This window comes from Pantherophis guttatus, chromosome 4 (genome assembly GCF_059756535.1).
Source record: "Pantherophis guttatus breed Tessera chromosome 4, ASM5975653v1, whole genome shotgun sequence".
Taxonomy (NCBI): domain Eukaryota; kingdom Metazoa; phylum Chordata; class Lepidosauria; order Squamata; family Colubridae; genus Pantherophis; species Pantherophis guttatus.
In genome coordinates this window covers 76905585-76920011 of record NC_142066.1, presented here as the reverse complement: position 1 = coordinate 76920011, position 14427 = coordinate 76905585, and the positions used below count along the sequence as shown (strand labels likewise).

The window sequence follows — 14427 nt, the reverse complement described above, 5'->3', positions numbered from 1 at the left end:
ATAAATATACAAAAGGATGAAGGCTATTGCTGAGCACATTGTAAGCCGCCTGAGTCTTTGGAGAAGGGCGGCATATAAATCAAATTAAAATATATATATATATATTCGTTTTCTCTTTTTGTAGTCATTTAAGCCATTGACATTTACAGATATTAATTTCAAATCATTCATCTCTATGTCCTTGTCTGGTTATTAGTTTTTATTTGTTCGTACGGCTCTTACTGGTCTTACTTTTTTCCCTTTTTCTTCTTCTTTTGTCTTCTTCTCCTCTGCAATTGCTTCCTTCGTGTTTTGTTGGTGTAAGGCTTCCTCCTCCACTGCTGCTGTCTCTAGTTCTTCTTTGCTACCCTGCTCTTCTTCCACACCTCTCAACTGGTCCAGGAAGTCTTGTGCTATACTCAGGCTTTCTATTTTTATTTTTCTTCCTTGCCAGATTATTAGCATCCCTTCTGGGAGGAGCCACCTAAATAGTATATTTCTTTTATTCAACTGTACGGCTAAAAATCTATATTCCTTTCTCATCTCCCGAACTCTTCTTGGTATCTGTTTTAGGATTATTATTTCTTTTCCTCTATATGTTATCTGTTCCTCTCTTGTCATGTTGTATAGAATGTCTTTTACTTTCTTCCTTGCAAAGCGGACATGCACTTCCCTAGGGAGCTTGTTTCTTCTTGCATAATTTGTCTGGACCCTATATACGTCGTCCAACTCTCTAATTATCTCCTGCTATCAGCTCCGCCATCTTCTCACCTAGGTCTTCCTCTTTATTCTCAACAACATTTTGAAAACGCAAATAGAAGGATGCCCGGTCCATCTCTAATTGGGTTATCGAATCCTCTAACTCTTTATTTTGACTTGTCAATGTTTGATCCACAGTATCTAATTTCTTTTTGGTTTGGTCGATTCTTATTTCGGCTTTTTGAATTCATTGTTCATTATTAAATATTGAGGTTTGGATTTCATTCATTTTCTGGTCCAATGCGTGTATATCTGATTTTAATTCGACATGGTTGTTGGACATTTTTTCCTGCATTGCCATCATCGTTTCTTGAATCGAAGTTAATGATGCTTGCAGGGTTTGCATTGTCGATGTGGCCGTAAATTTTTCCGTTTTTGCCAAACCTTCTGTTGATTTCTGTGTAGCCGGAGAGGTCATTGTTATAGTGGGATTAGAGGGAGTCTTTTTTCCAGTTTTCACCACTGTTGATGACATGCTTGTCATTTATTTCAAAATTATTTTTTGCTCTCTAATTATTCTTTCAATATTACTCCAAATTCTCATTCGCCAGTTGGCGCTTCTGTTGTCTTTCCTTAATTTTTTTTAAATATATATTTCTATGCCTAATTATTTCTTCTAGATCTTTAGGTGAAAATAATTTCTAATAGACAATCAATATCAATATCAGTTTAGAGATCTAAATCTCTTCCCAGCAATACCTTATACTCAATGTATAGTTAATATGTATTAGATTGGCTTAACGATTATTAGTTAGATAGTTCAATTCTAAACAGTCAATATATCAATTAATCAACAATCAACAATCAATATATCAATTAATTTAACTGAATGCTGTAAATACTTTTAAATACTATAAATACTGTAAATAGGAAGTCATGCAATTTTAAATACTTGACTATAAATACAGTTATAAACAGCTAAATGAGTCTAGAAAAATTTAAAATACTATAGCTTAAAAATATATATTGTATATATCTAAACCAGAGAAATTGATTTATAGGGAGATTAACAATTCTTACTGATAATTATAATTTAGACAATCAGGATATTGAGGAAAGAAGTATCTGGAAGTTCCAATGTTGTTGTTTTTTCCCTCCTTTTTGGGATATACACTGTTCTTTTTTGCTCAGTCTCTGTTCTTCTACGGGCTTAAGTCCATTCATCAAAGTTCAGCACTCTATCGTATTTCTTGCTGCTAGACTGTCCACAAGACTGACGTTCCAGCTATTCAGTTTATTCCTCAGACCAGTCACTCTAATGGCTGAACTTCCTGTTCGTTAGAAAAGTCAAGCTCGATCCACCCAGTTTCAACCTCCGATGAATCTACTTTTATACACAGCAGAAAAGAAAGGAATACTGTTCTTATATCTTCTCACCAATCCTCTCTTTGCGCGCATGCTTTCGATACTGATCTTTCTCTTTTCAGTGCCGGCTTGTCGGGCTCTCTCTCTGTCAAACTGCTCACGAACTTTCAATCGCCGCTTTTCCCCTCTGTGAGACTCTTCCACCCGACTTCACTGACCCCTCTTCCTGATGTCCTCTTTCACCTACGCAGGAAGGGTGTGTATCTGTCAACACTGCAGCATCCGATCCCCCTTGCTTCCAATCTAGTTGCTGGTTACCGCAGCTTCGCGTTGGCCATTAATTTGGCCGACTCACGTGTGCTGGGTTGACAGAGCTGCCCGGTCTTGCGATCAGCGTTTTCACTCCGCTTTCACGCTCACCCGGCTCGCTCTCTCATCCATGGGGCTCTCCAGGCTCCGCGCCCCCGAGGGGTTCCCCAAAACACGGTGACTGATGGTATTGAGGAGCAGCAGTCACTCACTCAACGCCATGTCGCTGCGGGTCACCAACCGGAAGTCCCCTAGTCTTAAGTATTTCATCTGCTTCAATACCTATCTTTTGCTGATGGCTCTCTAGAGCATCCATCTAATTCTTTCATCACTTTTGGGAGATCTTTCTCTTTCTTTTCTTCTAAATTTTAAACTCTTAAAGAGTAATCTATCTGTTCCGTTTTAAGAATTATTGCTATCTCTTCCATATCTTTATCTACTTGCCTCATATTTGATTTATCACCTCTATTCTTTCCTCAGCTCCTTCTGGTTCCTCCTCTGTTTTCTGAATTTTCTGTTCATTTTTTGTTCACCATTTGCTGGGGATTTTCTAGTCTCACATCTGTATTCTGCATCAGTTCCATGATCTCCCTATAATTGCTTTTCATATCTTCCTGAATACATTGAAACAACAATAATATTTCTTTATAAACTATTTGTTTTTCCCTGTTGAAACATTTTGTAGTAATTTAATAGGCTGAAAGTTACTCAATATTCCCCCAAACTTCCAATATCCCATTTGTCCAGAAACACCAAAAACACCAGTATTAGTAAAGTTTACTCAGTCTCAGTACTGTTCCTCAAAGTTCCCTAAATTTATAGCTCACCCTCTAAATTATCCAAATTTTTAAGTCTCGTTTAATTTTTCTTCTTTCTTCTTTTGCCTTGCAAAATGTTCTATCAAATAGTATTAATAATCCAGATTGGCCCACCAAATTTCCCCAAATCTCTTTAATCCACAGAATCAAGTGTTCAGTTCAAGGATGTTTCTTGGTAATTATAGCCCACCTTGCCTTAAAAATCTTCAAAAGGATCACTAAATACTTACAAGCAGCCATTACGCCAGTAGCTACAGAAACAAAATAAAGAGGCCTTCCAGGTGTTGTTTGCCTTTCACTATCTCCTTTCTTCTCCTCTTTGTTTTTCTTCTGTTACCTTGTCCCCCCCCAATGACCTACCCCAAAAATAAGCCCTAGTCTGCTTTTTTTGGGTGGGCCTAATATATGACCTATCGCAAAAATAAGCCTTAGTGAAGGGGTGGGCGTGGCCAGCAAGGAGTCAGCCCTTTTCTTCCCCGGTTACTACGTGGCTGCCTGGCCTCTTAACCACGGCCCACAGATCAGCTGATCCAGTGAAGGCCGGGAGTTTTGTCTCTCCGGGTGCCTGGAGATGTTTCCCGCACACTCTTGCTAGCTTCAGCTCTGCTCACGGCGCCAGGCAACAGAGGGCTCCTCTGTTCCACAGCTCACCTTGTGGCTATGGAGCAGGCGGCGATCACGGTTGGCACTCCACCAGGCCTGGAACTTGGGTGTTGCTTAGACTGATGCTATGATGAGGCAGAAAGCCATGCCGTCCATCAGAATTGGCTCCCCCCGCATCCCCAGCTGCTGCTGCTTTAGAAAAGGGCAGGCAACTGTGGAAGATTGTGGGAAGCGCATGCTTATGATAGAAGCAAAGCTCAGCCTGTCTCTTTCAAGCGATCAAATGTCTCTCTGTGTGAGAGAGAGAATGAGAGAGAGAGAGAGAGAAAGAGAAACGATGGAGGGGAATAACAAGAATAGCAGGCAACGCTGTTTGAAAGTGTTTCCTCTCTGCTCCCCTTCTCCCTCCCTCCCTCCCTCCCTCCCTCCCTCCCTCCCTCACACCCACACACCCACCCACACATCCACAAAGACATTTGATGAGAAACGGCAGAGGGCAACTGGGTAAGGGGACTGACGCACCCCAGCCTCCAGCTTGGCACCTGCTCAGGGTGGCACCTTGAGGCACAGACTCTGTGTGGGCGACCCCCGCACGGCCAATATGAGAAATGGGCTCCCTCACAGCACCTCTTCCCTGGGCCTTGCCTGCCTCGGAAGCCAGGGATCCTGCAGGCATCCTGGCCACTTAAATGCCGCCCAAATCCCCGGGTTGTTCGCAACCTGAGCATCCTGCCACTCGTGGCTGCACCAGTATGTCAAACCTCGTGCTGCAAGGCTTGTGTTCCTTTGCAAAAGAAAGAAAAAAAGAAAAAAAAGAAAGAAAGACCAAGGTCTCTGCTGCTTCTGCTTTTGGCTGGAAAGCAGAAGCAGCAGAGAATCTGGCTTGTTTCTCTCCCTCAAAGTTGGGAGCAGTGGTACCACCATGAGGTTTGTCATAACCAGGGCAGCCTCCTGGAGCAGAATCCTGCAAGGCTTGTTGTGGCGTTGCGCGTGTGAATGGCAGCACCACCGCAAGCATCATACCTAGTCGCCTTTGCTGCCTGCCTCATTTGCGGTGGCTCTGCAGCCACCTTGTCTTCCTCCTGGCCCAGTCCATTACCAAGACCCGATCAAAAACCTGAGCACCGCCAGCCTGCCTGGGTCCTTTGCGACCAGCCGCTGGTGGAGCCATGCCACCTTGCCCGCCGCCATCCCACACACAGCCGGAATGAGAATTGTAGCACCTGCCAAGACCCGAAGAACACCAGGCTCAGTGTAGCTGTAGCCCAGTGCCTGCAGCACCGAGTAGGCATGCAGGCTGGTGCTCAGCAGCCCAAAGGTGGCAGTAAACGAGGCAGCACAAGCAGCATGGGGCCTACCGCAGCTGAAAAGTGTCCCAGCAGCAGCTGGGCCAGGAGGCAGGGTGAGATGTTCCCCGCTAGCCAGGCACTAAACCTCCACTGCTGCTGGGGTGGGGAGAGAGATTCGATCCAACCTTGGAGTGCTGGGGGTGATGTGCTCTCTCTCTCTCTCTCTCTCTCACTCACTCACACACACACACACACACACACACACACACACACACATCCCTCACACACCCCCACCCCATCTAAGGCAGCCACATCCCTTCACTAACCTGCTTTCCAGCTTTGTTCTCTGCTGTGCATTCAGCGCAAGAAGTCTGTGGGACTACGGTAAAAAAAAATAGTTGAGACCTTCCAACTTCGTGAGATTTTTTTTCATGAGAAGTTGGAAGGTCTGAACTATGGTATTTTTTTTTTACCATAGTCCCACAGATTTCTTGCCCTGCACGTGCAGTGAAGAACACAGCTGGAAAACAGATTAGTGAAGGGATGTGGCTGCCTTGGAGGGGTGTGTGTGTGTGTATGTGTGTGAGAGAGAGAGAGAGAGAGGGAGAGAGCGAGAGAGAGAGAGAGAGAGAGCACATTGCCACCAGCTTTCCGAGGTTGGATCGGATCTCTCTTTCTCCCCCAGTGGCAGTGGTGGAGCTTCAGTGCCTGGCAGGCAGGGAGCTTCTCACCCACCCTTCCTGCTGGCCCAACTGCTGCTGGGACACTTCTCGGCTGAGGCAGGCCCCATGCTGCTGGCATTGTGGGTGGAGCCTTTCTGCCTGTGCCACTTTGCCTGCTGCCGCCTTTGGGCTGCTGAGCACTGGCCTGCATGCCTATTCAGTGCTGCGGGCATTGGGTTTACAGCTATGTTGAGCCCAGCACTCTTTGGGTCCTGGCGGGTGCTGCTACTCTGTTATTGGCTCTGTGTGGGGCAGCATAGACTGAGAAAAGAGGACAGGCAGGAAAAAGCCCAACCCGTGCAAATGCTGCCTCCTGCCTCCTCTTCGTCATGGTGAAACTCCTCTTTGAAAGGACGACTGCAGGTGGGGGGGGGTAGATTACCACGTTTGCTGAAGACAACGGCCTGAGTGGCACCAATGAAGCAGCTGTTTTGTGGATGATAGGGGTGGCCTGCAGGGACCCTTCGGGAAGCTGGCGCAAGGGGACGCTCACCCGCCACCTCATACCGGTACATCGGGGGGGGGGGAATATGACCCTCTCAAAAAGAAGCCCTAGCTGGTTTTTCAGGGGTCAAAAGAAAATAAGACCTGGTCTTAATTTTGGGGAAACATGGTATCAGTCCTTACTTGCCAAGGTCATTTCCCACCGTGTACTAGTAAAATATCTTCTTTTGCAAGTAGGTGGCACCCCTGCTCTAGGTTCCAACATGAAGCAAAGCAAAGATAGAACAGCTGACTGTCAGAAAACTCGAGGAGAAAAAAAAAAACCCAAAATCCTTTTTCTTTACATGATTTCTTCTAGTAATCAGACAATATTATCCGCAAATTATGTCACTTATTTATTTTATTTATTTATTTGTTCAGCTTGTATGCCGCCTTTCTCCGAAGACTCGAGGTGGCTTACAATGCATTTAAAAACCATATATAAAAACATTAAAAACAATTAAAACGCATTCACACCATTTATGGCCGGATTTCTCCAGAACGCAAGAGCGAGATCAACGGCCCCAGGCTTGCCGGAAAAGCCAGGTCTTCACCGCTTTTCGGAAAGCCAATAGGTTGGGGATGGTCCGGATCTCAGGAGGTAACTGGTTCCAGAGAGCTGGGGCAGCCACAGAGAAGGGCCTCCCCCGCGGGCCCGCCAGCTGGCACTGTTTAGCTGACGGGACCTGGAGGAGACCAACTCTGTGGGATCTTTCTGGTCGCTGGGAGCTATGCGGTAGAAGGCGGTCTCGAAGATAACCTGGCCCTGAGCCATGTAGGGCTTTAAAGGTAATAACCAACACCTTGAATTGTGACCAGAGACCAATAGGGAGCCAGTGCAGCTCGTGGAGAATTGGTGTAATGTGGGTCTACCTAGGTGCACCCACGACAGCTCGCGCGGCTGCGTTCTGGACCAACTGTGGTCTCCAAACACTTTTCAAGGGTAGCCCCATGTAAAGCGCATTGCAATAATCTAACCGTGAGGTGACAAGGGCATGAGTGACTGTGAGGAGAGCCTCCTGATCCAAGTAGGGTTGCAATTGGTGCACCAGGCGAACCTGTGCAAAGGTCCCCCTAGCCACAATTGACAGATGTTGCTCTAATCTTAGCTGTGAGTCTAGGAGGACACCCAAATTGCAAGCCCGTTCTGAGGGGGATAGTTTCTCCCCCCCCAAGAACTTTTCCGACTATGACAAGTTCCAGGGTTTCTATATTTTAAAGCTTCATCGTCTTCCATTAAAAGTTTGTTTCACATTTGGGTCTGTAATCTTTCTCCGTGTGTTAAATCACTGCTTTCTTAGCGTTTTGGAGTCTTTTTTAAAAAAAGAATTCTTTTATTTGGGTTTAAATCTCTAATATACAGGTTGAAAGTTGTCTCACCCAGTTTCAGTCCTCTGTTCACACACTGCTCCAGCTCATAATGTTCTTGTCCCGATTGTCACAGCTTTGGTCTTGCCAAAATGGCTGTTGTCTCTGCTGCCAATCAGAAGAGTTTCTTTGGATCAAGCAAGGAAATTACTGTTTCCTCGTGATCTACAAAATGTCCCTCCTTTCTTCACCACCCCTTCAGGGTGGCTTTGGTCCCGTAAAGTCTCCGGGCAAGCAGATATCGGCTGGGTTTTGTGAAGCTCCGCGGAGCTCCACTATCTCATATCCGTCCTGCTGAATTTCAAAAAGTTTAAATCTTTATATAGCTATATAATTCTCTAAGGTGAAAATATGAGAAACAATCTGTTGACCTATAGTTTAATCTCTCAAATAGAGAAGCTAGTTTACATACAGTAGAATAACAAGCACACATGGATTAAAACTGATTGCATTTGTGGCATGCTAGCCTAAATGTTTAAAAGTGGACTGGAATATTCCTTACCATTTTTTGGGAATTTTGTTTGTAGCAGAGCTATGACTAAAGCTTTACTCTAACATAGTAAAGTCATACTGGCTAAATCTTGATAGGAGATGAAGATTATGATCTGCAAGTCAGCGTATGAAAGGTTGCAACTTTCAGGGTAAGAGGAGTACATTACAAAAAATATGAATTAATGAATGGAATGAAAGAAAAATATATAATGCTGTGCATATATGAAAGTAAGAAAAGGAAAAGGGAAGTAATAGATCTGAATGAAGATGTCTTCAAATTATAGAATTGGACAATGAATTCATGGAGAGAAGTGAAGTTGACATTCACATATGAAAAGACTAAAACTCATGCCATAAAGTATGAACTGGTGGCAACTAGGTTATCTTGGGCATGCATGAAAGTATGAATTCATACATTGGTGACAGTTTCATTGAAATAATAGAAGAACCGGATATGACTTTGAGAAAAAATATGCAAAGTTTGAACAAATACGATTCAGAGGGAAAAAATATAGTTACTGCTCATGTAATTATTGAAATTTACACTGGCAACTTTTGTTAAGTGATGTTGTCATTAGATGAAACATGCCTGACTTACTATGAATTACCTTCAGTTCTTAAGCATGACATCATATAACCACAATTTGAGGGTTAGTGTCAGTTTTCCATTGACTTCCTTTGTTGGAAGCCAACTGTGAAGGTGATAAATAATGATCATGTAACATGGGATGTTGTGATTGTAAATGCATACCGATTGTCAAGAGCCCAAATTGTGATCATGTGACTACCAGGGCAAGGTCCCCATTGTACTGGCCAGAAGTTTGAAAACTAATTGTCAATCTACATTTTCGGGACCATTGTAAATATACAGTGATATACAAATATATCAAGTAACAGTTAATGTGTTGGAAGGAAGATGAAATGAAGAATGTTATGGTTGGATGGCATTAAAGGATCTTTGAAAAGAAAAGTGAGAAGTTTATAAAAGAAAAGAAAAAGTGAAACAGTGTATGGATGTGGTGGGCAAAGCTATTTGCAATGGCAGAAAGATTCAGTTAATGGTATAGGTGAAAAGTAACTTTAGCTATGTTTCCTTTTATTATCAGATGCCTTTAATTTATTTGGTTTACTATTACTCTATTTTTGCTCTTTGCATAACATTGCTTATCCTGAAAGGAATAATATGATGGATGTGTATGTGTATATGTTGCACATGGCATTTCATTTAGTTATATATTTGCCTGCAAAGCTTTGATCTCTAGCCAACACATTTGGATAAAGATTAAAGCCAAAGCAGTAGGTCCCATATTGCCTGAGTAAGAGAAATGGTGGCACATTTAGAGAATAAATCCAAGACAAAATTACTAACAGTATCCAAATCTGTTTCACTCCCCCACCCCAGTTTTTAAATTTCTTAAAGTTACAGAAGTATAATTCTATTACATAAGATTATTATCATTAAGTGGTTAATTCAGTATTAATTTATCTGGTTTCAAATATTTATATAGCATCATTTTAATGGATTATTAATTTTGCTTAATTATTATAGCCACTATAACTGAAGCACATTCTTTTGTCTGACACTTGGTCCTTTAGAATAAATCAGGAATGCATCCCAAATGTGCCTGAATGCTGGAAGCAATTTTCAATAATCCTAAATTAGCAGAGAGGGCTGAAATTAATAAGAAATTGGCTTCTGAACTGACATGCTAGATAATGAGTTGGGTGTCAGATGATGGCATTAAGTACAAGCAGCCTTTTCTGCACTCTATTTAGTTTAATCTCATAGTTCTATGTCTAATGAACCTTGAAACAATATGCTTCATTTACTCTGCAATTTTATATACGCTTGCATAGAAGTAATCCATATTTTCAGTGGGACTGACTCTCAGGATTGAAACCATGCAGATATATTCAGTGCCTTTTTATTATTTATTTTTTTGCATCATTCTGCTATCTTACGTCTTCTCATTATAGACATAGGGTTTATAAACTGTATTTGTTGTTATGTGCTGTCCAATATGAGCAAATAATTATGATTTAAGAGATTTTTCCTGCAAATATCCCATTGAAGAAAGTATTCTATGTGATTTGAATGTTATTTCTAGCCTACTGAAATCATTATTGCAGATGATTTCTGAATTATTATTCAGATCAATATGTTCACAAGCACATTACTATAAAATTTAACGAAGTTTGAGAATATGACAAGAAAGCCTAACCTTTTGCAATTGTGCTGAAGCTTATATAATACTTGTGCTTGGAGACTGATGTTAACACCTGGCATCTTTGGACAGATTCTATCAGTCTTGGAGCCCTTATCTTTTATTTCTGATCCAGCATGTCAAGTGGCACATACAATAGGTTCTTATTTTTTCATGTGAACTGATTTAGCATCATGTTGAATGCTCAAAGTGATTGATGAAGGATGGTGAAGCCAGACAATATGGTTTTCTGTGCTGATATCTATACTTTGCAATACCTTCCAGTGAAACAAATATCATAGAGACCCAAGTAGCAAGGAGCCAAATATGTGATCTCATCTCTAGTCTAGTTGCATCCTCTGCAATGAATTGAGATATTCTGGGTTGGCTAACATTAAAAAAAAACAGCTATTATAAATCCATAGTGTAACAGATTTGATAATCCAAAGAATATGAAATAAATGAAAAATCCAAATAAATAGTAATAGCAGTAGCACTTAGATTTATGTACCACTTCATAGTGCTTTACAGCCCTCCCTAAACAGTTTACAGAGTCAGCATATTGCATCCAACAATCTGGATCCCCATTTTACCAACCTTGAAAGGATGGAGGAAGGCTAAGTCAACCTTGAACCAGTAAGAATTGAACAACCGAATTGCTGGCAATCAGCAGTCAGCAGAAGTACAAGCCTGGATAGCTCAGCAGACTAAGCACTGTAATTTAACACCAGCTGTCTGCAATTAAAGTAAGATCAAATCTCACCAGGCTCAAGGTTGACTCAGCCTTCCATCCTTTCTAAGGTAGGTAAATTGAGGACCCAGTTTATGGGGGCAATAAGCTGACTTTGTATAAAAATATACAAAAGTATGAATGCTATTGCTTAACGCACTGTAAGCCGCCCTGAGTCTCCGGAGAAGGGTGGCATATAAATCAAATTAAAAAAAAAAAAAGTAGCCTGCAATACTGCATTCAAACCACTGCACCACCATAGCACTTCTTAATCTTAAATATATTGTTCTTTGCATAGGTTTCTTCCCCCGTTCCTAGAAGATAAACAATTCTGGAGTGCAGCAATAGATATTCTTTTTTAAATGCAACAGAGGCAGAGAAGAGAATACATGCTTAATATTTCCTGAACTTATGAATGAGTATTCTAAAATGACTAAAAATATAGACAATTTTTTTTCTCTGCAAATATCCAGCCAGAGAAGGAATATTATGTAACTTTGATGGTTGCTTCTGGAATCTTGAAATGTGAATCAGATAATCAGATAATGCATGCATTTCTTTCCCTAAGCAGATATTATTGTTTATCTAAACAAAGATACCATCTCAACAGCTGGTGCATGCATACTGAGAATTACCCTTCATAATATAGTGATTCATTCAGATCACTTCAGATTTTTTCAACTATTTTAAGTTACTGAAATGATTAAACAGCTAGCTTAATTAATTAATTAATTAATTTAGCATATGTATATAATTGCTCATATCATTGAATGTGAAGCTCGCTTCTAAAGAAGTTTCATAGTTGGATGGTGTAAGTAGTGTTGTCTGATTTGCAGTTTAAAGAAGAAAACATTTTGAGAGTGACAGAGGTAGCATCAGTTTTGTCATCCTGATACTTTTTTTCTAGGGTGGTGAGCCAGTTAGGCCAGGAGTAGCTATGACTGACCTTGCTACAGGATTGTATGCATATGGAGCAATTATGGCTGCACTTCTTCAACGACATAAAACAGGGAAAGGAATGCACTTGGATTGCAATCTGCTTTCATCTCAGGTAAAGATTTACTCAATGATTGAATAATAATAAACATACTTTGAATAGTTTTTGTCACTTAATTAATTTTTACCAGCTTAAAGGTTATTGTATGTATAGGTAGTTTTTAAGACCTTTTGTTGAATGAATGTTCAAAGTTACCACAGTGCTGAAAAAAGTGGTTTATGATGCATCCTCATACTTATGACTGTCACTCCATCTGCACATGAACAAAATATCCAGCTTGGCAACTGGCATGTATTTATGATAGTTGCAACATTCTGGGCTCACCATTTGTGACCTTTCCAGGGGACTTCTGATTAAGCAAGATTGATGGGGGGAGCTTAATGACCATGTGATTCATTTAATTAGTGATACACCTTATGACCATGGCAAAAAAAGTTGTAAGATTGAGCAACTCATTTGATGCCTATATCGCTTAGCAGTAGAAGCTTTGGTTCTAGTGGTTATCATACATTGAGGACTACCTGATTTCTTCAATCCAAAGAAGAAGAATGGTGCCACCATAGCAATGAAGACTTTATGGGATTAACATGTTTCTAAAATTACCCAAATAATCATAAATGAGAATTTGTGTCCTAATGATTGTAAATCTGCTCTTCATAACAACATGTCAGAGTTTGTTGCAAAATCAAATCCAGAAAGCACACAGAGGTAAACTGATTCAACTGGATTCATTAACTTCTTTATATACATATAACACATGAAGAGAAATGTACAATACCAATAGCTAATACCAATACCCAATTCCAACGTGGTAGAAGTTACAGGCAGAGGAGAGAACAGTTCTTAGTTTCAATTCAGCAGAGCAGACAAGCTCAGACTTGTTTAGTTCTCAGCACAGATCTTAAAGCTTAATATAGACAAAGAGAACCTCCTCTATACAAGGCAGTTAAGCTTAGCCTAAACCACGCTTAGGCTCCTAGCTGTCTCAGCTCCCAAACAGCCCTCATTGGCTGACTTAGTTGCTATGCCTATACAGTACATTGGCTAACCTTGTTACCATGTCCTATTCCATCCAGTCCCCAATGGCTGATCTGTTGCCGTGCCTATCCCAGTTCATGAATATTCTGACATAACAGTATTTAGATATCTTCAGTTGTGGTAAGAAGTGTGAATTGAATTCAAAAAGAGCCGTTTAGATTCAGAAAGGTTGAAAATAGGAGGACAGTGACCTGGGCCTTGGGAAATCTTTGTATAAAAGTTTGGTGTATATTCCCCTCCATCCAGCTACATATATATATATATATATATATATATATATATATATATATATATATATATATATATATATATATATTATTTTTATGATTCATGATAAAAATATAAAAAGAGCTGGCTTAATCCTGGGTTTTAAGTTTTTTTGAGTTTTGATTTTTTTGAGTCCAGTGGAGCTTTTCCTCCACTGGTAGCAAGTTCTTTTCATTTATGAATGTTATATACAATTGTGTAACTGTCCCTTTTCTTTTTACAAATTCCTGTATTTTAAACATGTTATATCCACTTTGATATTTTTTCTAAATTTATATAAGAGTAGACAACATTGGGGCCATAGAACTATAAATTTATCTTCCAAAATGAAAATGAAAGTAACTTTTAAAAAATCTCATGATTTGGGATCTAAGTAGAAAAGTGGTGTGATCACCAAAATCTTGCCAGAATTTGATTTTGTGAAGTTAAAGATAATCTATAGCAATGGTGAAATGTAAAATTTGTTACTACCGGCTCTGTGGGGGTGGCTTGGGGGGGGGGATGTGACTGGGTGAGCGTGGCCAACTTTTTTTTATACTTTTTTTTTATTGAAAAGTTTTAAAAAGTTTTACAGACATTTCCTCTTCCCCCTCCCTCCTCCCCTTCCAGCCCTTCCCTTCCCCTCCCTCCCCCACCCACTTCCCAGAGCAAAATACAGGGTATAACATTTGACAATCATAAGCTAATGTAAGCTAATTATCTTTGGCCTCCTATCCCCCTCTTGAACCTTTAACTCCCCTTTTACTAAACTAAATTTAAGTACTTTATAAAATCTCTTTGATCATTCATAAGCTATTTGAAATTTTTTAGTCCGATATTTGCCTTGAATATAATCAATCCATCTTCTCCATTCTAACATATATTTCTCATTTGAATGGTCCTTTAGATATGCTGAAATTTTCGCCATTTCTGCTAAATTTACTACTTTTAATGTCCATTCTTGAATAGTAGGTAAATCTTCCTTCTTCAGTACTGCGCCACCAAGAGTCTTGCTGCAGTTATTAAGTTCAGAATCAAATTAGTCTCTATAACCGTACAATCTGTAATTATACCTAACAAAAACA

At 40.5% G+C, this 14427-nt stretch overlaps 1 protein-coding gene across 28 annotated transcripts in view; it reads left to right on the top strand.

Annotated features, from left to right (window-relative positions):
* Positions 1-14427, top strand: part of SUGCT (succinyl-CoA:glutarate-CoA transferase) — a 529555-nt gene that overhangs the window by 51938 nt on the left and 463190 nt on the right. For all 28 annotated transcript variants that reach the window (XR_015733898.1, XR_015733900.1, XR_015733901.1 and 25 more), the window contains exon 8: positions 11969-12112. Coding sequence is in view for 21 of the 28 variants with exons in the window: in XM_034415734.2 (XP_034271625.1) it covers positions 11969-12112 (144 nt within the window). In the remaining 7 variants the exon portion in view is untranslated. The remainder of the gene's footprint in view (positions 1-11968; positions 12113-14427) is intronic.